The sequence below is a fragment of the Podarcis muralis genome, chromosome 7 (genome assembly GCF_964188315.1).
Source record: "Podarcis muralis chromosome 7, rPodMur119.hap1.1, whole genome shotgun sequence".
Taxonomy (NCBI): Eukaryota; Metazoa; Chordata; class Lepidosauria; order Squamata; family Lacertidae; genus Podarcis; species Podarcis muralis.
This window is the reverse complement of record NC_135661.1, coordinates 25,151,995-25,179,577: the sequence shown is the minus strand read 5'-3', so window position 1 is coordinate 25,179,577 and position 27,583 is coordinate 25,151,995. Positions and strand designations below refer to the sequence as shown.

Below are 27,583 nucleotides of genomic sequence, written 5' to 3'. Positions count from 1 at the left end.
TGAAGAGCAGGGTTAACTCACCTTGTACGATTCCATCCCCTGCAGCGCTTCCTCGGCTACCCCACACAAGGCCAGATCCCCGCTTCTTCTTCTCCAGAGAGGTGCGGATGTTATTCTGCAAATTGCGGGGTTTTTCCTGAAACAAGCCTGTCACACAACGTTAGTCAGGGATCTCCAGCATCAAGAGGAGGACAGCTAGGCTGGCCAGCCCCCCACCATCTTGGACTCTTACCCCAATCCTACCTGGAAGTCACAGGGATGAAACCTGGGGCCATTTGCATGGGTACCTTGTACTCTGCCACTGAGCGACAGCCCTTCCCTTAAGACATAGGAACATCCGAAGCTGCCCTATACAAAGTGCGTCCACTGGCCCTTCAGTATTGTCTACTCTGACTGGCAGTGACTCTTTGGGGCTTCAGACAGGGAGCCTTATCCCAATTCTGGAGACACAGGGCTTTAAACTTCTGCATGCAGAGCAGATGTTCTAACCACTGAACTATTTATTTATTATTATTATTAATTTGTATACTGCCTTTCTATCTTACAATACTCAAGGCGGTTTACAAGCTGAAGAAACAAAAAATGTACATCGTATAACAATCTAATGCAATACAAAAAATGTGACAGTAAAACATAACTTTAAAATAGGCAACCTACATCAAAAAAGTAACAATCAACAATCATTATATCCACTCAACAGTTACAATAATATCTAAACTGTAATCAATAAAACGGCAAGCCACAGTACATAAAACAATACAATACACATTGAGAAGCAGAGGGTAGCTATGGCCCTTCCCCTTCTTATGTACTGTATTTTTCGCTCTATAAGACGCACCAGACCATAAGACGCACCTAGTTTTTGGAGGAGAAAAACAAGAAAAAAAACATTCTGAATCTCAGAAGCCAGAACAACAAGAGGGATCACTGTGCAGCAAAAGCAGCGATCCCTCTTGTGTTCTGGCTTCTGGGATGGCTGCGCAGCCTGCATTCGCTCCATAAGACGCACACACATTTCCCCTTACTTTTTAGGAGGGAAAAAGTGAGTCTTATAGAGCAAAAAACACGGTACTTATTTATTTCTCCAAGGAGCTCAAGGTGGCTCTTCCCAACTCATTTAATCAACCCTGTTAGGCTGAGAGGCGGTGACTGGCCCAAGGTCACCCAGGCAGCTTCACAAGTGAGCATGAATTCGAACCTTGGTCTCCCACTCCTTTGCCTGACACTCCAACCCAGTGGGAGTTGTATTCCAAAAACAGCCAGAGACCCCAGTTTGGGAAAGACTGCTCTAACCATTACATCACACTCGGGAGGAGTTTCTTTCACCCTTTGGTCATGATCTTGGGAGAGGCTGATGGGAGCCTAAGTCATAGTGACTTCTCCCACAATTTGATGTGAGTTCTGCACCACAGCCAGCTCCAAAACACAATCTTGCCCCATAAAATCCAGCTTCGGGTGCAAGGCTGTGCTCTCCAACCCATGCAGCCCCCCTTCCCAAGCCCCCTTAAAAACACTGAATGGAATAAAAAAAATAAACCGAGAACTGAATTTGTATCAAAATGGGAGGCCTTCAGAACATATCTTAAAATTATACCATGTTAAAATCTGTAGCAGCTTTTGAGTGATCTCAGCAGTTTTTATTAATTGCTTATATAAACATTTATAAATTGTGAAAATATTAACATAAAAATAGTATTTTGATATGGCAGTAAATTTATGTAAAAAGAATTAAGAAATAAATGGGAAGTCGGGTATAAAAGATGACGAGACTTTTTTTATTGTAACATGAAATTGTAATCACAATTTTTTGTCATAATTTTTGTCTTAATAACAGATTGTGTAAATTTCATTTTCTTTCCTTTTTCCTCCCCTCTTAAGTTGTACCCCCTTTTCAGTATTGTTCCCCTTTTTTTTTGTATGTAATAAGCATGGAAATAAAAAAGGGGGGAAAACATAAATAAAAAATAAAAACACTGAATGGAAAAGCAGAGTGGTACTATTTTGCTTCAACATGGAAGCAGCCGTCCTGGGATCTCCAGGAAGGATGGCTCTCTGTTGACCAGCAATCTCTGAACACAGCTGGGTCTCTAGCCCAACTCACCTGAGCAGGTGACGCAGGAGATGCCCTCAGCGCTCAGGTTGTACTTGAGGTCCAGCAGGACCTGGATGTTGGTGTCGGGCCTGAAGAGAAGGGGAGCCCGGCTTGCTGGGCGGAGGCGGCTGGCAAAGAAGACGGACAGAAGGAGAACGGAGAGAAAGAGGCCTGAAGGAAGAAAGAGGGAGAGGATCAAAGATGGACCGTGCCAGCATCTTCTCACCTCGCATCCCACTTCCGCACAGGAACAATGTCAGCATTATAGTTGCTTTTTGTGAATGTGTAACTAATGTTTATATGTAGAACACCTGAGCATGGGCTAAGTTTGTTTTACCTCTGTGGGCTGAGTGGATTACTTTGAAAAACAAATTTTGTGTCGGTGGACTGCTATTACTTTAGAACTGAAAACGGATTACATTTCTGTATGAGTTTACATATATTAAGAGGGATGCGGGTGGCACTGTGGGTTAAACCACAGAGCCTAGGGCTTGCTGATCAGAAGGTCGGAGGTTCAAATCCCTGCGATGGGGTGAGCTCCCGTTGCTCGGTCCCTGCTCCTGCCAACCTAGCAGTTCGAAAGCAGGTCAAAGTGCAATTAGATAAATAGGTACCGCTCCGGCGGGAAGGTAAACAGCATTTCTGTGCGCTGCTCTGCTTCGCCAGAAGCGGCTTAGTCATGCTGGCCACATGACCCGGAAGCTGTACGCCAGCTCCCTCGGCTAATAAAGCGAGATGAGCGCCGCAATCCCAGAGTCGGCCACGACTGTACCTAATGGTCAGGTCAGGGGTCCCTTTACCTTTACCTTACATGTATTACATCTGAGCATGGATTGCTTTACCTCTGTTGTGCCATATGGGTCACTTTAAGAAAGAAATTTTGTATGTGTGGATTGCCAACACCTGTTACTCAAACCAATATTGTGCTTGTCCATATATTCCTGCTTTGTAACAGTCGTTTCTTACTGCAACCACTTTCTTACTGCAACTTACTATGCTATAAGATCCACTATCCTGTAATATTACATATGGTATGTACAGTTGTTTATGGTTTTTTATATTAATTTTGCTGTAAAAAATGTGAGCGATTTCAATATTGTATTTATTTGCATTACCTAGAGCCTGTTCTACTGATGAAGCCTAGGATGGCGAAACAAGGCTAATATTCCAGAAATCCTTGTCTTAGACTCTGTGAAAGTATTCTGTGGAACTGTAACAACTCTTCATGTGGATTATTGGACTCTTTGAACAGACAGGTGGAATAGATACTTATACAGTGGTACCTCGGCTTACATACACTTCACGTTACATACGCTTCAGGTTACAGACTCCGCTAACCCAGAAATAGTGCTTCAGGTTAAGAACTTTGCTTCAGAATGAGAACAGAAATCGTGCTCCGGCGGCATGGCGGTAGCAGGAGGCCCCATTAGCTAAAGTGCTGCTTCAGGTTAAGAACAGTTTCAGGTTAAGTACGGATCTACGGAACGAATTAAGTACTTAACCTGAGGTACCACCCACTGTACATGTATGGACCTTATGCATGAACTGACTACAGAATGAACTGATCCACTGGGTCTTCTGCTTTTTTCGTTGAACTTTATGAGACTTCCGTTGAAATCTATAATTTGATACAATGAATAGTATATCTTATTTATTCAGCCGGTTACGTCTTGTGTGTTTATTGAGCATTGTGGACCCAGCAGGGAATAAGGAGATGAGGCACAGCAGGTTGGATCCTGACTCAGAGTAGACCCAACTAACGTGTTAGACATGACTAACTTCGGCCCCATTTATCTTGATGGCTCTGCTCTGCACTGGATCCAATCCCAGGTGCTCAGGATAATCATGACTCGCTCGATGCAAGGAAGGGAAACAGTTTCCACCGTGAGGGCCACATTCGCACCCTGGACAGGCTTCTGGGGGGCAACATGCCAGTGGGGCGGAGGGAGCCAGATGGAAGAGCTGGCAGGGAAACAGCTAGGGCTCTCAATTTTGTTCCAATCCTGCAAAACAGAGGTTTCTATGCACACAGGACACACACAGAGAGCTTTCCATTCTCCTTCCAAGCAAGGAGGAGGCATTCTCACAGTTCACAGTCCTGTCAGAGGGGTGTGGCCAGGGTGTATGTGGGTGTGGCTTAGGGGAGGTGGGTGTGGTCTGGGGTGGATAGGCGTGGCCTAAGGATGTGGGCATGGCCTGGGGAGATTCCTGAAGCCAAGTCAGAGAGACCTGCCAGGTGCCAGCCATATGGCCATCTGGTCTGGAGTCTCCCACCTCTGATGTTATCCGAGCTTTGAGTAGTGATTTCTGTTTTGGAAAACCACATAAGCCACTTTTGGCAGGTGGGGGGAGGGCAGCTAAGCATAGCATACTTGAGTCTCTTGTTCTACAAATTGTAATAACAGAAGTTTACATTCAAACCTTTCAATGGAATTGCTCTTATCTGTAATCCAATAGATTTGTTTTTTATAATGCTTTAATTTTATTAGCGTTTAATTACTTTTTAATAATTATCTTTTACATGCTTTCAGCTCTTTTTATTTTATCTGTGTAGTTTTAAGCTGCCTCAAGTCCTGGTTTGGGGAAAAGCCAGGATAAGAATACACTGATTATGATTAATAATAATAATACAGTTTATTTTGTGCATTTTGATTATATTAATAATAATATAGTTTCCTTTGTGCATTTTGATTATATTAATAACAATATAGTTTCCTTTGTGCATTTTGATTATATTAATAATAATATAGTTTCCTTTGTGCATTTTGATTATATTAATAACAATATAGTTACCTTTGTGCATTTTGATTATATTAATAATAATATAGTTTCCTTTGTGCATTTTGATCATATTTCATTTGATCTGAAATACAAAAGTCCTTCTAAATTTCAGTGGTTGTGCAACTGGTTTCTACAGTTTGCAAACTGCTTAGGAACCTAATTGGGCATTGAACAGAATATAATAGATAATCATATAGCAATAAATATTGGATCTCCACAAAACAGATCCAGGAATGCTTACCGACAATCACCCATCTGCTCTTCACGGCTGACCACAAAACCCAGACCTGGAGGAGCTCTTGAAGGTGAGTGATGAGATGCCCCTGGCTGTAATTCTTGGTGGGAAGTTGAAGACTCTCAGGCAGCACTGAGACCAAGGGAACATCTCCCATTTCCAGAGTCACTAGCAGAGGAGCAAAGAACACTTTTAAGGACAAAGGCTCCTTTCCCTTCCTTTCCATCTGTCCCAAATCTTCCAGCATTCACCTTCACTGGGTTAACCTCTGATAATGAGAGGGAGGAAAGTCCTCCTTCACACAGTGAATAAGTTAGTCTGCAGAACTCTCTCCCACAGGAGCCAGTGAGGGCCACCAACCCAGATGGCTTTAAAAGAAGGTTGGGCAAGTTCATTGAGACGGATAGGTTTGCTGTCAGTGCCGACGAGCCACCAATATTTATCATTCATTCCTTTTCTTCACATCCCACCTATTCCTCTAAGAAGCTCATGGGGGTGCACAGAGTCCTCCGCTTTCCCTTTTTATTCTGACAACAATCCTGTGAGGTAGGTTGTGCTCACTGCGACTGGCCCAAGGTCAGACCCAGTGAGCTTCATGACTGAGTGGGGAGATTTGAACCCGGGTCTCTAATCACTACACCAAACGGACTCTATCTTTTCTGAAGCAACCAGACCCGTACACAGATTGCCCATTGCAGTTGCACCCTAGGTTTGTGCCAATGAGCAATAGCATATCTGCAGCTTTATTTTCAATCTCTCTCTCCCACCAATACCAGGGGTGAAATTTGCAAAGCTTTACGATAATCCTCTCCGTCCCCCAAAAATTCTGAAATGATAACCCCTCCATTTACAGGTAAAGGGACCCCTGACCATTAGGCCAGTCGTGGCCGACTCTGGGATTGCAGCACTCATCTTGCTTTATTGGCTGAGGGAGCCGGCGTACAGCTTCCGGGTCATGTGGCCAGCATGACTAAGCCGCTTCTGGCGAAGCAGAGCAGCGCACAGAAACGCCGTATACCTTGCCGCTGGAGCGGTACCTATTTATCTACTTGCACTCTGATGTGCTTCCGAACTGCTAGGTTCGCAGGAGCAGGGACCGAACAACGGGAGCTCACCCCGTCGTAGGGATTTGAACAGCCGAACTTCTGATCAGCAAGTCCTAAGCTCTGTGGTTTAACCCACAGCGCCACACGTGTCCCTTACCCCTCCATTTAGCACCTCCCTATTGTTAGTCTTGTTACCCCCCCAAAAAAAATATATATCCTGAAAGCATGGGTGTAGCCAGGGGGTTGGGGGGTCAGCTGCTACCCCAAAATCAAGTAAATAAAGAAAAATACTTAGCTAAAAGTAGAAATTGTCAATATCAATGTCACAACTAAAGGTCCCAACCAAAGAAGAACGGCAACTTAAACTGACAGAATACGTACAAGTGGCAGACTTCACATATAGAATAAGAGAACAAGAAGAACATACGTTTAAGAAGATTGGAAAACATTTATTGAATAGATGGGGAATAATTGCGTACAGCTGAAAAACGCTGGCAGCATTAAGATAAATTCAACAGTGTAATGGAATACTGAATGGTATAGTTTTTGTAAAATATGCAGGGATTTTATGATATGTAAACTGAACCATGGAAAGAGAAGAAGGGAAGTCATTGATGTCTTAAGGATGTAAAATGTTTATCTTACACTGTAAAACAGAAATATATATGCGCACAGAAATCGTAGAAAAATTCTGACAGATTTTTCTGAGCACTTGGGGTCAAAAGAAGGTAATTAAGACAACTGTTGTGGAGACATTTCATTCAGAATCTGCTAGAGAGAGCCAGACAGAGGATGATGAGAGGTGGGTATTCTGGCTCCCCAAAAAACATAAATCCTGGCTATGCCCGTGCCTCAAAGTATGGTTCCTCCTCGGTTTAGCATGTTGGAGAGAAACACTCTCTTCCTTCATTATAATGACAGTCTCATGCATGCATACACTGAACCACCTTCCCTGCCCTGCTGACCTGAGGGGGTCCCCGGAGGAAATTGCCCTCCTGTCTCATATTATTCCAGAAACGCTGCAAAGAAGCCATTTCCATAAATTACCATGCAGGGCAGGGATGGCATATCAACGAGGCGAAGCGCCTGGCGAAGCAGGAATTTCGAGCACCCGGGGCTGTTTCCTGAGAGGCACCCGACCCTGGATTGCAAAGGAGCGCTTTGCGGGAGGAAAGGTTTCTGCAGGAAAACAAACTCTCCATCTGAGCAAATGCTCTTGGTGAGGAAGCAGGTATCCCAAGTCAGCTCTGGGGGTTTCAGGGGATGGTGGGTGGGAAGATCATAGGAATAAAAATTTAAGGAGAGCCCGTCTGGATCGAGCCAATGGCCTGTCTAGTCCAGCATCCTATTCTCTGGGTTAAGGGTAGAATTGCAGAGTTGGAAGGGACCCCGAGGGTCATCTAGTCCAACCCCCTGCAATGCAGGAATCTTTTTGCCCCAGAAGGGTCTCAAACCCACAACCCCGAGATTCAGTCTCACTCTCTACCGACTGAGCTATTGGCATGGAAGAATCTGACACTCCCAATCCTCTGCATCTCCAGCCTTAAATTCGGTTTTCCACTCTTTTCTCCAGCAAAAGAGAATAAATTCTTATGCAAATTCTTCAGCATTTTAGTGCTGGTTTCTCCTCATACTTACATCTTTTTCTACACACTTTTGACTTTTGTTATGCTTGCAGACCCCTCCAAGTGTCCCTATTTTCCAGGGACGGTCCCGGATTTACAGAAGTTTCTGATTTGAACCCGTAATTGTCCCTCTTCACCTTAGGACGTCCCTATTTTCACCAGAGAAATGTCGGAGGGTATGTGTTTGTAGTTATGCAGTTTTTTTATATGTTGCCGGCTCCTTGAGCATGGTTTTGCTTTGGGAAGGCAGCAGACAAGTAAACTGAATGATTGATATAACATTTTGCAAAGCATTTCCCCTAATTATAACACATTTCTGCATGTCATTTTCACAAATTTGCAAGGACCTTATGATGGGAGGATGGACAATAAATAAAATAATTACAGTAGCAACAATGATATGAGAAGAGCTTGTAGGTTAGGACAGTGATCTACAGGTGAAACTCGGAAAATTAGAATATTGTGGAAAGGTTCATTTATTTCAGTAATTCAAGTTAAAAGGTGAAACTAATATATGAGATAGACTCATGACATGCAAAGCGAGATATGTCAAGCCTCTATTTGTTATAATTGTGATGTTTATGACGTACAGCTGATGAAAACCCCAAATTAACAATCTCAGAAAATTAGAATATTAAATGAAATCAGCAAAACAAGGACTGCAAATAGAGCAATATTGGACCTCTGAGAAGTAGAAGCATGCATATGTACTCAGTACTTGGTTTGGGCCCCTTTTGCATCAATTACTGCCTCAATGCAGCATGACATGGATGCTATCAGCCTGTGGCACTGCTGAGGTGTTATGGAAGACCAGGAAGCTTCAATAGCATTCTTGGTAGATGGTTGCGTTGACCCTGAACTTAATGAAGCACAGTGGATCAACACCAGCTGATGACATGGCTCCCCAAATCAACACAGACTGTGGAAACTTCACATTGGACTTCAAGCATCTGGCATTGTGTGCCTCCCCATTCTTCCTCCAGACTCTGGGTCCTTGGTTTCCAAATGAGATGCAAAAGCTGCTCTCATCAGAAAAGAGATTTGGGGAGCCATGTCATCAGCTGGTGTTGGTCCACTGTGCTTCATTAAGTCCAGGGTCAACGATAGCCATCTATCGTTCCTTACGATACGATAATAAAGGTTATCATATCGCAAGGAAACCGTTCATTGTTACGGTTATGTTACAGCTCTTTTGTATGATCATGTATTGTACGGATTTTTTATTTATTTTGTAAAAAGGACACTGAGCTCAGCCCTGCCTCTCAAGGACTGCCTACCTGGCTCGTCTTCCACACTGAGCAAGGGGATGTCGTCGTCCAGGTAAGGAAGGCCGCCTGGCCCTGGACCACCTGCAGCCTCCGAGGAGATGAACAGCCCGTCTGAAACATGCAGGGAATTCGGCTTCACACATTTCTGGCTGCAGCTGCAGGAGAGGGAAGGATGGGTGCTGAGTGAGCATCTCAGAGCACTTTGCCCCTTGCAAAGCATCTGTGGGTCGTCATTGTCGACACAGCAAAGGGCAGATTGAGCGGATCGGGAAAGGGCTGTGCTCAGAGCTGGGCATCAGGTGCGCTTGGTGTGCAAACAATTTCCCCTGCTGTTGCGCCAGAGGGTTTGAGAAAGAGACGTGCAAAAACTCACACATCCTCGCTGGATCCTTGCAGCACCGATGGGGAATCTGTGATGCTCTCGAGATGTTGCTGGACTCCAGCTTCTTTCAAGTCACCCCCCAGCCTGCAGCCAGTCTGGCCAAGAGCCAAGGGGGATGGGGAAAAGTTGTAGTCTAGCAACACCTGAAGTGGCACGGGGTCCCCAGCCGGGGCTAATTGGAGCTGGAGTCCAGCCGGTTGGAAGGCAGGGTTGGAGAACCTGCAGCCTTCCTCATGTTGTTGGACTCCAACTAAGAGCATATGAAGTGCTGAATCAGGCCAATCGCCCATCTAGTCCAGCATCCTGTTCTCACAGTGGCCAACCTATGTGAAACCTGCAAGCAGGATTAGAACACAAAAGCACCCTCCCCTCCTGAGGGTACAACAACTGGTATTCAGAAGCATCACTGCCTCTGACCGTGGATGTCTCATTAACCCCAGCTGGCAGTGCCAATATTCAGGGATGAAAGGCGTTGCAGTCCAGCAACGGTTGTCTGGGGTGAGCCGGCAGCAAATCACACTGTGCAAGTTGGAGTTAACTCTTTATTAGCAAGAACACGATCTGCACCGACTTGGTGGAGTGTCAGGCCTAATGAGCACAGCCTGGTAGGTTTTGCCCCATGGATCAGTTGCCGAGATTAAAAATCCCTGCCTCCCTGCAGCCCTTTAAGTCCCCTCCACTCCAGGGCTTTCCCCAAGCAATTGAGGACTACACCTGCAGGCAGCCAACCTCTGCTCCGCCCTTTTCATGCCTCTTCTAGTTCTGGGAGACAAGGAGGGAGGGGAGCTCATTGCTGCCTGTTGACCTCCCACCTCCCCTGCTTCAGCTTCCACCTCCGATCCTGGAGTTTTCCTGCTACAGACTCTCCCAGCTCACTGAGCTCTGCCACCTCTTCATCTTCCGACACGTCCTCTCCCTAGTCTTCTCCATCTGACTACTCAGCATCATCCCAGTACCACTCCCCGGCCTCTGAACTTCTTTCCCTTGGTGGTTCCCCATCTGGTTTCACCAACCATCCCTCTGTGTCCAACCAATCCCTGACAAACATATGGAGTGCCACAAGCTCCCAACCCCTGCCTTACAACGACCTTGCAGGGAAGGCCAATATTATTGCATCCTCTTTTTAAGACAGGTTTTTGAGGCTGAATAGGTGTGCTTTCCTTAGGCATCAATAATAATAATAATAATAATAATAATAATAATAATAATAATAATTTATTATTTATTATTTATACCCCACCCACCTGGCTGGGTTTCCCCAGCCACTCTGGGCAGCTCCCAACAGAATATTAAAAACAAAATAAAACATCAAACATTAAAACCTCCCTAAACAGGGCTGCCTTCAGATGTCTTCTAAAAGTCAGATTGCTGTTTATTTCCTTGACATCTGAAGGGAGGGCGTTCCACAGAGTAGGCGCCACTACCGAGAAGGCCCTCTGCCTGGTTCCCTGTAATCTCACTTCTCGCAGTGAGGGAACCGCCAGAAGACCCTCAGAGCTGGACCTCAGTGTCTGGGTTGGACAATAGGGGTGGAGGTGCTCCTTTAGGTCTACTGGGCCGAGGCCGTTTAGGGTTTTCAAGGTCAGCGCCAACACTTTGAATTGTGCTCGGAAATGTACAGGGAGCCAATGTAGGTCTTTCAGGACCGGTGTTATGTGGTCTTGGTGAAAACCAACCTGGGGTCCCTTTTGTCACCATGCCTCTTCCACAGGGTTAAGCTGAGAGGCGGCGAATGGCTCCTAGTCGCCCAGTGAGCTCCCCTCCAGAGTGGGGATCTGAACCCTGGTCTCCCAGGTCCTAGCCCAACACCCTAACCACTATGCCATACTGGCTCTCAGATATCACAATTGTTCAGCCATTAGGCCATGCGACCAGCTCCCTTCTGCAAGCTCCCCTCTGACAGCTCAGGCAATGAACCTCACCTGGCTTGGCAGGCATTCTCCAAGGGTGACAAGTAGAGGGACCAGACCCCAAGGGCTGCAGGCATGATGAAGAGGACTGCCACCCAGCAGCAGGAAATGATCAGGGACATGAAGAGGCCAAAATCGTGGACAGCGGGGATCTGCAGGAAAAAGGAGAGATGGAGGCAGATTTCAATTCTGTTTGCATTTAGGGGTGAGTCTAATTAATTGGGGTCACAGGTGGCGCTGTGGTCTAAACCTGTGAGCCTAGGACTTGCCGATCGGAAGGTTGGCAGTTTGAACCTCTGCGACGGGATGAGCTCCCGTTGCTCAGTCCCTGCTCCTGCCCACCTAGCAGTTCGAAAGCAATCAAAGTGCAAGTAGATAAATAGGTACCTCTCCGGTGGGAAGGGAAACAGCGTTTCTGTGCGCTGCTCTGGTTTCACCAGAAGCGGCTTAGTCATGCTGGCCACATGACCTGGAAAAACTGTCTGTGGGCAAACGCCGGCTCCCTCGGCCTATAGAGCGAGATGAGCGCCAGAGTCGTTCGTGTCTGGACTTAACTGTCAGGGGTTCCTTTACCTTTTTTACCTAATTAATTGACAGGAGCGAGACCTTCCCAAGAGTCATAGTTTCTTAAAGGCTGCTCCCCCCTCTCTCTCTCTCACACACACACAGAGAGAAAGAGAGAGAGAGAGAGAGAAAGGAAGGAGAGGGGAAATAGAAGCGATGATTGTTGTTGTTTGGTAAAAGGACACAGTAAAGGTTGGATATGGTGGAGCAGGAAAGGGGAAAGGCTCAATGCAAAGGATCTGGAAAGGGAAAAGGGGGCTGGGGAGGAGAGACAAAAGTTAAGGAAGAAATAGATTAGAAGGATCTGGCTAGGGAAAGCAGGTGGGCAGAGCAGAGCAGAGGGAAAGGAAAGGCAGAACTGGAGGATCTGGAGTTGAAAAGGGGGCCGGGGGAGAACGAAGCTCATTTTAAATGTGCCAGAACTGAGGAGGCAGACCAATGCCTCAGTGCATTTGCAGGAGAGCTAGATGAAGAAAAGAAGGGAAAGGAAAGCAGCCGCCTGAACAAAACACAGGCTGTTGACTTCAGACTAAATGTTGATTCCTTAAACCATTATGATACGATACGATAATCTTTATTGTCATTGTCCCATAAAGAACAACAAAACTGAAAAAAATCTACATCAGACATTCAAAAACCAACAAGCCTGCTATCCTAGCTATTCCAGTCTGGTTAACCCCCTAAAAACTCTGATACCCCATAATTAAATACAATATACTCCCACAGAGATTACCTTACACTGCGTTTAAAACCAAAATTGCATTTGGATAAAAACTGTTTCTCAGGCGGCTAGTCCTATTCTTTATAACCCTGTATCTTCTTCCAGAAGGCAGAAGCTGAAAGAGATCATTTCCGGGGTGCGCACTATCCTGCGCTATCTCTGCAGCTTTCTTATGGCTCCTGGAAGCATAGATTTGATCCAAAGTGGGAAGAGTGCACCCAATTATTCTCTCCACAGTCTTTACAACCTTGGAGATTATTGTTTTATCCTTTATGCGAGGGGCGGTGATGCTTGTGTTGTATTATTTCCTCATTGTGGCAATGCCACGGGCAAGCTCCACGTCCTTCAAAGTTATAAGCAAAGCTCTCCTGAAAATGCTTACCTGGGAGAAAATGTTGGCTGCGTACGCCGCAGCTGTGGTCAAGGAGGTAAAGAAAGTGGCTTTGCCAGCTGTCTGGATGGTGTGGACCATGCGGAGATGGAGATCTTTCAAGTGTGTGGCCTGACGGTAGGTGTTTATGAAAACAAACACGTCATCCACACCTGAGATCACACAGAGAAGAAGGGATCAATCAGAACCTGATCGGAATCAACCAGCATGGTCTTCAGCTGATGTCAGGCTCCACAATATTAAAACCTACCCCACTATGAATGTCTATCTCCCAAGTGAGCTGTTGCTCAGGTCTGTTCCAAGATAAAGTTTTCTGTGTATTGATGGTTAAAGCTGTGCCTGAGTTGAGTGACCTGATGCCAAGTTAGACATCTAGTTCAGTACTGTCCACACTGGCTGGCAGCAGCTCTTCTGGCAGGGGTCTTTCCCAACCCTACCTGAGGATGCTGGGGATTGAACATGGGACCTCCTTCTGCATGCAAAGCAGGTGCTCTGCCGGTGACCTACAGCCATCCTCTTAAGACACTGGGACATATGAAGCTGCCTTATCCTGAGTCAGGCCAATTGGTCCATCTAACTCAGTATGGTCTACACCAGGGGTCAGCAAACTTTAAGCACCAGGCAGGCCCCCAAATAACCCAGAGATGCATTTTAAATAAAAGGACACATTCTACTCATGTAAAAACATGCTGATTCCCGGACCGTCTGTGGGCCGGATTTAGAAGGCAATTGGGCCAGATCCGGCCCCCAGGCCTTAGTTTGCCTACCCATGGCAGCAGCTCTCTAGGGTTTCAGGCAAGGGGATCCCTGGAGATCCTGAGGATTGAACCCAGGACCTTCTCCATGCAATGGAAATGCTCTGCCATTGAGCCACAGCCTGATTTTTGACATCTGGGTAGGTTTAAGCCACTTACCAATCCCCACAATCACAAAAGCAGCCACTCCATTCAGGATTCCTAGGTACTGGATCCCAAAGACGACGTGGTAGAGGAAAAGCGCCACAAGGCAACTGAGCCCGATGCTAGCGATCCCAAAGAATGAGAGGAACACTGGAAGAGGAGGAAGAGAGAGCGAAAGATCAAGCAAACCACTTTGCACAGAGAACGCCCAAAAAACGGATTAACACATGCATGCCCACAAGTGTCACAGTTGGTTCTGTGAACCAGCTGGAAAGTCTTGTGTCTCAGGTGATGGGGAACTATATTGTTACAGCTGCTGGCCAAGCGTTTCTCTGTCTCCCCAGTTGCTGGTTAACAGTCCAGAAATTGCCAGCTTCATCCACAGAAGCTAATGTTAGGAGATGGTCTCCTGATTGCTGTCTTGCCAAATGCAAGGTGGTTCCTTTGAAATTAGATTCAGAAGCAATGCAAAACACAAGTGAGTGAGATTAAAGATTTCATTCTAAAGAGCAAGCAATATATACATACCAAGCAAGCACTTGGGAGCCCTCAAGAAGTAGCAAAGTGACTCCCCCAGGTAGCCTTTAGTTTGCATGGTCCCACAGCCGATCAGTCCATGCACAAGCTTCTGAGAAACTGTGCCCAAACCATCCAATAAATAGCTAGATAGCTAGCCTGTGGCTTGCCTGACTGGCTATGTGCAGATCATTCATTACTGGCTACTTGCAGATTATTGCAAGTATTATTCCCAATGCCTCACTTTCTCAAAACAATGTCCAACATCAAAGAAGGTACTCATCACTATCTCTTCCTCCTAACTGATTAGGACATTGTAGGCTGTTCTAACGCCATCAAAGAACTTAAGAGACAAGGAGAGAGGGAAGGAACAGGGGCAGGAAGGGCAACCAGTGTCAGATCACTAACTCCTCGATATACAATTTCTCTTCTGGATAGATTGACCATACAATTGCTTAGGCTCTCTCTGGGTTTTAGAATGTGTCACCCATCAAAAGCTGGAGCAGCGGACACACCACCAGCTCAGCAGAGGAGGCAGATGTGTTAAGTCAAAGCTACAAGCCCCATCGTCTCTGACCATTGGCTATGCTGACCATCGTTCCACGGGGTTGTTCTGGGACTGGGCTGATTCATGCAGGAGAAGACTACTAATGGCTACTAGGCATGCCGGCTATGCCACAGGAAGGGAGAAAGTGCTCTGGAGCCCCAGGGTCCTGTTTGTGGATGAGGTGAGTCATTGGCTCTCTTTGTGTTCTAGTTACAGATAGGTAGCCGTGTTGGTCTGCCATAGTCAAAACAAAAAAAAATCCTTCCAGTAGCACCTTAAAGACCAACTAAGTTAGTTCTTGGTATGAGCTTTCGTGTGCATGCACACTTCTTCAGATACAGTGTGCATGCACACGAAAGCTCATACCAAGAACTACCGTATTTTTCGCTCTATAAGACGCACCAGACCACAAGACGCACCTAGTTTTTGGAGGAGGAAAACAAGAAAAAATAAATTCTGAATCTCAGAAGCCAGAACAGCAAGAGGGATCGCTGCGCAGTGGAAGCAGCGATCCCTCTTGCTGTTCTGGCTTCTGGGATAGCTGCGCAGCCTGCATTCGCTCCATAAGACGCACACACATTTCCCCTTACTTTTTAGGAGGGAAAAAGTGAGTCTTATAGAGCAAAAAATACGGTAACTTAGTTGGTCTTTAAGGTGCTACTGGAAGGATTTTTTTTTGTTTTGTGTTCTAGGTTATCCTTGCTCCTGACATAGCTTACCTGAGCAGGAAGCCAGGATGTAGACCAACACTGCAATGCAGCTGCTGCTGATGAAAGCCAGCAACATGTCATTGTTGAACGTCTTCCTCACTTCGTAGTCAAACAAATCCGTCCCACCATACAGCACCTGGACTTTGCTAAGAAGAAACCGGGGAGGGGGAGAGTTATGATTACCATCTTCACTTTTGAATACTGTTCTAAGAATTTAAGGTTCCAAATACAGAATAAATATTCATAGATGCACACATATCTAAATATATGAACCATGTGTCTGTAATAGTATGGGAGAGCAATCCTGAAGCCATTTTGACTCTCCTAGTGACCTCAGATATTCCTCTGCAGTAAGGGAGGCAAATGGGGAAAGCCTTCCCATTGCCTTTTTGCTTGCAAATCCTGTCTCAAGGGCACATTTGTGTATGAATAGGGTGAGCCTGGCGCTGTGGGTAAAAGTCTCAGCGCCTAGGGCTTGCCGATCGAAAGGTTGGCGGTTCGAATCCCCGTGGCGGGGTGCGCTCCCGTTGCTCGGTCCCAGCGCCTGCCAACCTAGCAGTTCAAAAGCACCTCCGAGTGCAAGTAGATAAATAGGGACCGCTTACTAGCGGGAAGGTAAACGGCGTTTCCGTGTGCGGCTCTGGCTCGCCAGAGCAGCGATGTCACGCTGGCCACATGACCCGGAAGTGTCTCCAGACAGCGCTGGCCCCTGGCCTCTTGAGTGAGATGGGCGCACAACCCTAGAGTCTGTCAAGACTGGCCCGTACGGGCAGGGGTACCTTTACCTTTACCTTTAGGGTGAGCCTGTGACCTGGAGTCAGGAACAAAAGTATTAAAGAGGTAAAGACCCCCCTGACTTATTAGGTCCAGTCATGACCGACTCTGAGGTTGCAGCACTCATCTCGCTTTATTGGCCGAGGGATCCGGTGTATAGCTTCCGGGTCATGTGGCCAGCATGACTAAGCCACTTCTGGCAAACCAGAGCAGCACACGGAAATGCCGTTTACCTTCCCGCCGGAGCGGTACCTATTTATCTACTTGCACTTTGACGTGCTTTTGAACTGCTAGGTTGGCAGGAACAAAAGTATTAACCCATCACAAAAAAAATAGCCAGACTGCCCAGGTAATGCATCAGTGACCATTATCAGGAATCCTGGAAGGCAGGATTTATGCTGGAGACTGCCTCCTTCTGTGATGTATGTATGATTTTTTTTGGGGGGGTGGTCGGGCTACAGGGTGGGCAATTTCAAAAGTGCGCATAAAGGCTTGCGCACCATTGTTCAGGGTTCTCCTCCATCCTACGTGTGGTGAGTGGGGGCCCTGTTGCAACAGTTCCTTGAATAAAGATCAGGCTTCTTAGCCACTTTGCTTCTCAAATATACTCTGGTTGGCCTCTGTTGTTTCCTCTTACCGAGAGGGAACCCTCAAGGACTCTATACGGGCTCTGGAATACCCCATAAGGGAAAGGGAGCAGCTTTTTCTTATAACACCAACCCCACGTCTTCATCTCTAGTCAGCCTACAAGTGCTAAATACAGGGGCTGTTGCTCTCGTCACCCATTTCTCTACCTTCCGCAGCTAACCCTGACTAGACTCTTGACTGGTGGGTCAGAGGAAGATGTCAGTTAGCAAGAGAAAAACTGTGGGAGGTTGCCCCCCCCCCCTTGTGGCAAATACAGCACTGCCTTTCCCATCTCACGTCTGCCTTTTATTTCAACCCACTGAAATAAAAAAATTAAGGTCATATATATAATAAATGTTCATCAATGTACCAAGCAAACACGTACATAAATATATAAACCACATGTCTGAAGCAGCACAGGAAAACAGCCCAGGAACCATTTTGACTCCCAAACTGACCAAATGATTTCTCTGCAAGGTCGAAGGAAAATGGAAAAGCCTCCCCATTGTCTTTTCATTCACAAATCCTGTCTTAAGTGTATGAATAGGGTGAGCCTGTGACCTGGCTCAGGAACTAAGTATTTATCATTACAAAAGACTGGCCTGACTCCCCAGGGTATCCAATCAAGTAAGCATTAACAGGTAACCTGCCAGACAGGAGGTAAACAACAGATTTCTGGTAAACAACGCACTCAGATTTCTGTTGTAGACCACCCCTTTCTGTGATGTAGGTATGATGTGTTTGGGGGTGGTCTTGGACTCCAAGGCAGGCAATTTAAAATGTCTATATAAGAGCAGACACACCTTGGTTTGGGGTCCTCCTCCTTCTCCTGCGTGTGAAGTGGGCACCCTGTTGCAACAGTTCAATAAAGATCAGGCTTACTAGCTGCTTTGCTTCTCAATATTCTCTGGTTGGCCTCTGTTATTTTCTCTGACCGATGGAGAACCTACAAAGGACTCTATAAGGGCTCTTGTGTCCCCCATAAGGGAATAAGGGCAGATTTTCATTTATTACACCACCAAACTAGTCCATTTATTTATTAAAAACTGCCCCACCACCCTCAGTTGGATCTCAGCTGGCCCCCAGCTGCTGGTCTTCCTACTTACACGCAGCCCAGCGTGGTTGCCTTCCTCAGATTCCTCTCCCTCCTCAGTTTCAATGTTGCCCTTGGAGAATCCAGCAAGGAGTCCTGTCGATGGCTCTATCTCCGCTCCCTGCCGGCCCTCTCTGCCTTCCGCCCCGTTGCAGAGAGCATCCCTTCCCAGCTGAGAGCAGCAGGATTATGCTCTCAAGAGAGTGATTGCTGAGAGCAGAGTCTTATTGCTTCTTTCCCCCACTTCCCTCTGGAGCTTAGCTTGCTGACTCCCAAAGCCATGGATCCCACCTGGAATCCTAATCGGTATTTTCATTCTATTAAACCGCACGGGGGAGGAAAATAAGTGAGAGGATTCAGGAGATGGAGTGGCTGACGTGGAGAGCTGTGATACACCCCCCCCCCCGACTGCCCAGCTCGCCTGCAAAAAGAGTCTTCAAGCAAAGCTAATCCCAGATAATTAAAATGAGAGAGCTGATAAAGTCTGAACCGCAGGAGAGAAAAAAGAGCCTGTTCCCTCGCCTGTTCCCTTGCCAGATCTGCCTCAAGCACTGTGCCCAGCTTCAATCCTCTTTCTTCCATCCCTCTCAATCCTCCATTTGTGCAAGGAAGAAGCATTAGCAGAGTTCAAGGGTGCATCGCAGGCACCCAAAAACCCTCAAGGAAGGGCCAAAACAGGGCCAGTGAGAGGTATGGCTGGGGAGTGTCCTGTGGGCCAGGCAGAGAACCCTGGAGGGCCACACTGAGCCAGCAGGTTTGAGGTTATCTGCCTCTCAACTGTCGCGCTCGTTCCCACTGCCCTCCCCGGCCATCACGAAGCAGGAGGCTCTCCGTGGCTGCTACCCATGGTGACATTGCTCTTCCTCCCTAGTCAGGGGCAACTGTCAAAGGCACTCCCCAGCCAAAGGAATGCCCACGACAGATAGTTAGCTGTTCAGTGTCAAAAGCAGACACTTTGGAGTTCTACGGCTCCGAATAACCACCCACAAAACAGCTATTCCCAAGTCTGAATTCTCTGCAGCAGTTGCAGCAACAAGGCACTGCTCCCCCTCCCCCTGTTTAAGTACCTCCCCCCGCAACATGCTGAATGTACCCAGTGGAGACTGCGCCCCTGTGGAAGCTGCCTCTGCTCTTCTCTCTTCACACCCCTCCTGGCTCTGGGAGACAGTGGTGCAGGAGAGGCTGGGGGAGTCCCTGACCATTCATTTCCTAGCTCTGCCTCTTCCTCCTCTTCTTCCGACCCTTCCTGCGCTCCATCCTGCAGCTCCGTGCTCCACTCTCTGTCTCCAGTTCTTGCCTCCTGGCTGGTAAAGGTCCCCCCAAATCACTGCCCCACCTCTCCCAAGTCACACTCCAGCCCCCACCCCCTTACCCCAATGCACACTCGTCTGTGTCCTGCCAATTCCTGCCAGTAACAATGCTTCTGAATACCAGCTGCTGGAAATCAAATCTCCTTGCCCACCAAGGGCAGCGGGTCAGTCTAGGGTCATGCTGCCTGCCCTCCAGCAGCTGCCAAAAGGCAAGGCCCATCCTGATGGGGCAGGAGGTGGGCGAGACGAGTGGCCTACCCTATCCAGACAAAGGAGAGGTAAGGTAAAGGGACCCCTGACCATTAGGTCCAGTCGTGGCCGACTCTGGGATTGCGGTGCTCATCTTGCTTTATTGGCCAAGGTAACCGGCGTACAGCTTCCGGGTCATGTGGCCAGCATGACTAAGCTGCTTCTGGTGAACCAGAGCAGTGCATGGAAATGCTGTTTACCTTCCCGCCGGAGCGGTACCTATTTATCTACTTGCACTGGTGTGCTTTCGAACTGCTAGGTTGGCGGGAGCAGGGACCAAGCAACGGGAGCTCAACCCGCCGCGGGGATTTGAACTGCCGACCTTCTGATCGGCAAGTCCTAGGTTTTGTGGTTTAACCCACAGCGCCACCCGCGTCCAGACAAAGGAGAAAGGAACGTCAAATGCAGCGGTGGCTGGCACCCTCCCCAATGGAGCAGCTAACACTGCCTGCTAGTCTCAGAAAGTCAAAACAACCTCATCTCAAGAGCACCCACAAGAGAGGCTCTGTGTCCTTAAATTTGGAGTCTGTTTGTCTCCATGTGGACTAGACACTTTAGTTTTTGGAACTTGGAAGACTTAATGGACCCTCCTCTACCACACAAAGGGCTGCAGCAACATCATCATCATAATTTATTATTTATACCCTGCCCATCTGGCTGGGTTTCCCCAGCCAGTCTGGGCAGCTCCCAACAGAATATTAAAAACACGATGAAACATCAAACATTAAAAACTTCCTTAAACATGGCTGCCTTCAGATGTCTTCTAAAAGTCAGGCAGTTATTTATTTCCTTGACATCTGGTGGGAGGGCATTCCACAGGGCAGGCACCACTACTGAGAAGGCCCTCTGCCTGGTTCCCTGTAACCTCACTTCTTGCAGTGAGGGACCCTCCAGAAGGCCCTTGGGGCTGGACCTCAGTGTTCGGGCTGAACGATGGGGGTGTAGACGCTCTTTCGGGTATTATGGTTCCTTCCAGCAAAAAAGCAAAGTGGGTTGGGGCAAGCTTGGAAGTGCTTTGTACCCGCGAGCGAAATACCTTCCTTGCTCACCTGGTGGATTGTTTGGCCAGCAAAGCCACGTAGGTGACCACGAAGCTCTGGAACTTCCTCCGTTGTTCTTCCCACCGGTCCTCCACCGAGTAGTAGCTTGGCAGCGGAGCGCCAAAGAGGATCTCACTGCGCAAGAGGGAGCTCTTCCGGTTCTCCACCGACAGACCCTCATCCACATACCAGTAGAACTCTGGGTGGGTCATTGCAAGCTCCAGGGAACCTTGGGGCAGGTAGAGAGAGATCAGAGGTTTTCAGGGGGAGACTGTGGCTCAATGTTAGAGCACCAGCTTTGCATGCTGGAGGGTCCTGGGTTCAACCCCTGGCATGTCCAGTTAAAAGGACCAAGTACCAAGTGGCAAGTGATGGAGGAGGCCTCTGTATGAGACCCTGGCTCAGGGGTAGAACAGAAAGTGTCAGCTGCGTCCCATTGCTGACGGAGAGGGAGAGCATGGAGAGACAGGAGGAGGTAATTAGGCAAGAATGCGGAACGAGGGAGGAGCAGCCTAGTTAATAATAATAATACAATAATAATTTATTATTTATACCCCGCCCATCTGGCTGGGTTTCCCCAGCCACTCTGGGCGGCTTCCAACAGAATATTAAAATACAATAGTCTATTAAACATTAAAAGCTTCCCTAAACAGGGCTGCCCTCAGATGTCTTCTAAAAGTGTGGTAGCTGTTTTTCTCTTTGACATCTGGTGGGAGGGCATTCCACAGGGTGGGCGCCACTACCAAGAAGGCCCTCTGCCTGGTTCCCTGTAGCTTTGCTTCTCACAGTGAGGGAACCGCCAGAAGGCCCTCGGCACTGGACCTCAGTGTCCAGGCAGAATGATGGGGGTGGAGACGCTCCTTCAGGTATACTGGACTGAGGCCATTTAGGGCTTTAAAGCTCAGCACCAACACTTTGAATTGTGCTCAGAAATGTACTGGGAGCCAGTGTAGGTCTTTCAAGACCGGTGTTATGCGGTCTCTGTGGCCGCTCCCAGTCCCCAGTCTAGCTGCCACATTCTAGATTAGCTGTAGTTTCCGGGTCACCTTCAATGGTAGCCCCACATAGAGCGCATTGCAGTAGAAGCCTGAGCTCCGAGAACATGGAGAAGGAAGGGGGAAGTTCAAGGGGGAAGACGCAGAATGACAGTTTAAGCTCAGACTCAGAGGGAGGGCCACGGGAAATAGCCCATCCCATGATGCGTAGGGGCACAAGAATTAATAAGAGGTGTGAACAGGAAAGGAAGCGAAAGTGGGGCTTTAAATGTGGGAAGAGGAAGGGGCAGAACTCAGACTCGGCAACAGCTAATTTGGAAGCAGATGCTGAGTGACTGAGCTTCAGAGTCATTTGTGTGTTTTGAGCAATAAACCTGAGTTGATTAGTGCCGGAGTTGTTTCACTTCAGCGGGAGAGAACCAACCATTACAGAAGGTCTCCGGCAACTCCAGGTAGGGTTGGAAAAGAGACCTGCCCCCAGAGCCACTGCCAGTCAGTGTGGACAATACTGAACCAATGCTCTAGTTTGGTCTAGGGTAGCTTCCAGGGGCTTATGGTGCCAGACACACATTTCTGAGGAGGCACAACCAGGCGTGCCCACAACAGGCTCCCTCATTGAGGCTGGTGCTGATAGAGTCCAACAACACCTGGAGGGTCACAGATGTTCCCCCACCCCCTGCTGTAGGGCAAAAATCCAACCCTTGTGTCTGCAGGGAAAAAGAGATATGCTAGCTGTGCCAAGTGCATTTTAGCGACACATAGTGGCAGAACACAGTCACTTGGAATACCACAGTTTCCTCACCAGGAAAGATTTTAATCAGGGCATAAACACAGCAGGAACCGATAGCCTGGAGAGCTTTTATGAACTTATTTGCAAGGCCATATGAGATCCCAAGAGCACCAACAACTGGCCGGATATCTCAAAGCAAAGCATTTTGTCTGCCCGATGGTTGGGCCGGTGCCCTGACCCAACAATTCTCACCTTGAATGTCAGCCAGATCCTGCCCTAGGCCATCGTAGTAGATCTTTCCACCCCGCTCCGTGGGGAAGAAGTAAGTCATGAGAGAACTAGGAGGGGAACAGTAGGAGTAGGAACCCAGCGGGAGATCCTTGAGGACCTCATGGGGCTTCCAGCAAAAGTCCCGGAAGTGAGGGTGGTCCATGATTTTGCGCTCAATCTCGTGGATGGTGACCAGGCGCTCAGAGGTGAAGATGTTGTTCTCAGCGTCTCCACGGGCCAGGAAAATGAGCTCGATGCGCCAGTGTGCATGGGTTTGTGTGTTGGTGCTCACAACTGCATTTGAGTATTCCCAGTGGGACAGGGCGCTCCGTGGCTGGCGGGAGGTTTGGTTGGCCAAACCGGATTGACCCTGGAGTGAGGGGCTAGTCCTCTCTTGGTTTAGGCTTCTGCGCTTCCGCCTGGCAGCGCCAGCCGGCCGCGAGGCATTGCGGTGAAGGTGCTGCAGCTGCTCGAAGATCAGCTTCTGCAAAGTCTCTGAGTTGAAGTCCGTCAGGTCCCGGCGGTTGCGGCCCCAGGAGCCAAATTGGGACTTGAGGGCCAAGGCCAGGGCATCAAAGCGCTGCGAGGACTCGTGGTTGCGGATCTCGAAGGCATTGTACGAGATGTCGATATCCAGAGCTGGGTAATGCAGGAACATGACAATGGCTAGGGTGGTTGGGATGGCACAGCCCAAGAAGAGGATGAGGCTGGCCGAGTAGGGGTTGGTGAAGATCCAACCCACAGCATTCCAAAAACTAGAGGTAGGCAGAGCTGTGGCCGGAGTCCGTGGCCTGGGATTCCACTGGCACTTCCCACAGAGCTGGAGCCCTTCTGTTCTCTTGCGGGGGCCGGTGGTTACCTCCTCTTCCTCATTCACCCAAGCATCTTGCAACAACGGGTCATCCTCAGCATCCATCCTTGATACCTGGAGGCCAAAAGGAAAGAGAAAAGGGTGTGAGCTTAAGAGGTTGGCATTCTGTTTTGGATGGGATTAACAGGTAAAGGGACCCCTGACCATTAGGTCCAGTCACGGACGACTCTGGGGTTGCGGCACTCATCTCGCTTTATTGGCCATGGGAGCCGGCGTACAGCTTCCGGGTCATGTGGCCAGCATGACTAAACCGCGTCTGGCAAACCAGAGCAGCGCAAGGAAACGCCATTTACCTTCCTGCTGGAGCGGTACCTATTTATCTATTTGCACTGGCGTGCTTTCGAACTGCTAGGTTGGCAGGAGCAGGGACCGAGCAACAGGAGCTCACCCCATCATGGGGATTCGAACCGCCGACCTTCTGATTGGCAAGTCCTAGGCTCTGTGGTTTAACCCACTATGCCACTCGTGCTAATAGTTTTCCATCTGCTTACTTCCCCACAGGTGTGACATTGCTAGAGGCACTAATTGCTTTTCCTGTTCGGAACAAGTCTGGGCACATCCTAGTGTTTTGCATAACCATTTCTGTCAGGCTTGAGCCCACATCCTTGCTGATAGCATGTGTGAATAAAATGTGTGCCCTTCCTTATCACTGTCCTGCGGGTAGTTATTTTGTCTCCCGTGTGTAGCCCTTACAACAGAAACAATGTTAAGGAGTACAGGCATGGCTATAGAACACTTTAGAATCTATGGATTTGATTCCCTGCAATAAAATAGGACCTTGGACCATAGTGCAACTGTTCTTCTGGTGGCATAACCGAACATTACCATATAAAATTCCAAAAGGTCAACCCCCCCCCCTCCCTCTGTTTAGAACACACATAACTGGATACCTGAGTTGGTTAGAGCGAGGGACTGATAACTCCAAGGTTGCATGGGACAGCTGCATATTCCTGCAATGCAGGGCATTGAACTAGATAATCTTTTTACACACACACACACACACACACACACACACACACACTTAAATTTTCTGTTTTACAATTTAAAATACTCATTTAAGCAATCTTAAAATATCAATGACTTCCCTTCTTCTCTTTCCATGGTTCATTTTACATATCATAAATCCCGGCATATTTTACATAAACTAAACCATTCAGTATTCCAGTATTTACAGCCATCAAAACTTGTTTACACTGTTGAATTTATCTTAATGCTGCCAATGTTTTCAAGTGTACACAATTCCCCCCTCAAAAAAATATTCAATAAATGTTTTCCAATCTTCTTTAAACGTATGTTCTCCCCTTCTCTTATTCTATATGTTAGGTTCACAAGCTGTGCATATTCCATCAGTTTAAGTTGCTCATTTTCCATTTTGGGGCTAACAAAACATGGGCCACCGTAGTGGAATACATAAAAAAACTTTGACACCTGGGAATTTCCAATTATCCCCCACGGGAAGGGCTCAGTGTTTTTTGGAGGAAGTACAGTGGTACCTCAGTTTAAGAACAGCCCTGCTTACTAACTATTCAGTTTATGAACTCCACAAAACCAGAAATAGTGCCCAGGTTTGCGAACTTTACCTTGGTCTACAAACGGAAACCAAACAGTGGAAGGGCACCGGTGACGGGAGGCCTCATTAGGGAAAGCACACCTCTGTTTAAGAACTGCTTTGGTTTAAGAATGGACTTCCGGAACGTAGTAAATTCGTAAACCGAGGTACCACTGTACTTTTAAACATTTTTTTCAATTCATTATGGATTACTGTGGTACCTCTGGTTAAGAACTTAATTCGTTCCGGAGGTCCGTTCTTAACCTGAAACTGTTCTTAACCTGAGGTACCACTTTAGCTAATGGGGCCTCCCAGTGCCGCCGCGCTGCCGCCACACAATTTCTGTTCTCATTCTGAGGTAAAGTTATTAACCTGAGGTACTACTTCTGGGTTAGCAGAGTCTGTAACCTGAAGCATTTGTGACCTGAAGTATTTGTAACCCGAGGTACCGCTGTATTTCCCAATATTCTTTTACCCATCTTCAGGTCCACCACATATCAAAGAATGTTCCCTTCAGCTCTTCCAATTTCCAGCACTTATCTGATTCAGTCTTATACATCAGCAAGCCTACTCAGAGTTAAATACCATCTGTAAATCATTTTCAAGTAGTTCTCCTTGACTAGGTGATCCTCAGGGTCCCTTCTAACTCGGCAATTCTATTATTCTAATGCAAGACCATAGCTTATTAAACCGTGCTGCATTCAAATGTAGCTTAGCATTATGTGTGAGCATTGCCCAGCAGCTTAAGCAAGGGTTGTCTCCTGCTGACAAACAACAATCTGAAACCATGGTTTGTTTCTGGTTTATGAGCCTTGGGTTACTTTAATCATGACTCATGTGAACCTAATACCCATTCTTAACTGTGGTGTGCCTGACCATCCTGCCTCAGACACCAAACTAGTAAGGAATGAGGCAAGAACAGCTGGAAAACAAAGCAAACTTTGGAGAAACAAGCCATGGTTTGTTCCATAGTCTGGTGGAGAAACCATTTTTAAATCAGGGATGCAGAAACAGCGGCCCTCCAGATGTTGTCGGACTACAACTCCCATCAATCCCAGGACTAGAACTCCAAATCTTTGATGTCTCTCAGGTACGGTATCCTCAGTAAAGGTAAAGGGACCCCTGACCATTAGGTCCAGTCGTGTCCGACTCTGGGGTTGAGGCGCTCATCTCGCTTTATTGGCCGAGGGAGCCGGCGTACAGCTTCCGGGTCATGTGGCCAGCATGACTAAGCCGCTTCTGGCGAACCAGAGCAGCACACGGAAATGCCGTTTACCTTCCCGCCGGAGTGGTACCTATTTATCTACTTGCACTTTTTGGTGTACTTTCGAACTGTTAGGTTAGCAGGAGCAGGGACCGAGCAATGGGAGCTCACCCCATCATGGGGTTTCGAACCACCGACCTTCTGATCGGCAAGTTCTAGGCTCTGTGGTTTAACCCACAGCGCCACCCGTGTCCCTTCGGTAGAACCCAATAAAAACCCTACTGAGGGCAATGGCAATATATACCAGATTATAGCCTTAATAACCTCATCACCAGTAAAAAATATTACTCAGCTATAGAAATAGCACAAGGAGAGGAGAGTGTCGTGTCAAAAGCTGTGCATTATACATAAATAACTCTGCAAAAGTGTCCAAAATTGTCTTCTTAATTGAGTCTTCAAATTGCAGTTGGCGCATCTCCCACGGCCAAATGTGATATGATTCTAAATCTGCAATCATGCTTTTATCTGCTGCTTTCGGGGGTATATTTCTGCATCATTGTCAAACAGTTCTTTTTCCATTTGTGTAAACCACCTTGAAGTTCCAATTTGGTGTGGGTGGTAGACCAATTTAAAACAACAGCAACAAATAAACAAGAACCTGGGAGCCTTTCTGAAAGTTGCTGGACCATAGCGCACATTTTCTTCTACTATTGGCCATGCTGGCTGGGGGTCAAGGCAGCTGGGGGGTCAAACAATATCTGGAGGGGCAGAGGTTTCCTGTCCCTGAAAGAAACGAAATGAATATCAAAGACTGCAACTGCTGTCATCAGTTACATGATCGGCGAAGAAGAAGACAACGACGACTCTTGGTAATGCCAGCTTGTGCTGATGGGAGCTGGGGTTCCATCAACAACTTAGGGCCCCAGATCTCTGAAATAATCAAACTGCTCCTCAAAGGCAATCCTCATATGTCAGAACCTCCAAGTGTCTCTATTTTCCAGGGACAGTCCCGGATTTACAGAGGCCGTCCTGGTTTCTGATTTGATCCCGGAATGTCCTGCTTTTCCTTAGGCCATCCCTATTTTTACTGAAGCAATGTTGGCATGTATGGAATTATGTGACCCCCAAGCCAAGGAGATAAGGAACTATACAACTATACAAAGGTTTTTTATGTTTTGTGTTTT

The 27,583-nt window shown here is 47.5% G+C and overlaps 1 protein-coding gene across 3 annotated transcripts in view; it reads right to left on the bottom strand.

Annotated features, from left to right (window-relative positions):
- The window catches only part of DISP3 (dispatched RND transporter family member 3), an 84,055-nt gene that overhangs the window by 16,603 nt on the left and 39,869 nt on the right, over nt 1-27,583 (bottom strand). For all 3 annotated transcript variants that reach the window (XM_028740645.2, XM_028740647.2, XM_028740648.2), the window contains exons 2-11: nt 22,758-23,700; nt 20,790-21,009; nt 15,697-15,833; nt 13,930-14,064; nt 13,007-13,167; nt 11,352-11,491; nt 9,057-9,202; nt 5,115-5,276; nt 2,102-2,263; nt 22-147 (exon numbers count right to left, since the gene is read on the bottom strand). In XM_028740645.2, the coding sequence (XP_028596478.2) occupies nt 22-147; nt 2,102-2,263; nt 5,115-5,276; nt 9,057-9,202; nt 11,352-11,491; nt 13,007-13,167; nt 13,930-14,064; nt 15,697-15,833; nt 20,790-21,009; nt 22,758-23,700 (2,332 nt within the window). The remainder of the gene's footprint in view (nt 1-21; nt 148-2,101; nt 2,264-5,114; nt 5,277-9,056; nt 9,203-11,351; nt 11,492-13,006; nt 13,168-13,929; nt 14,065-15,696; nt 15,834-20,789; nt 21,010-22,757; nt 23,701-27,583) is intronic.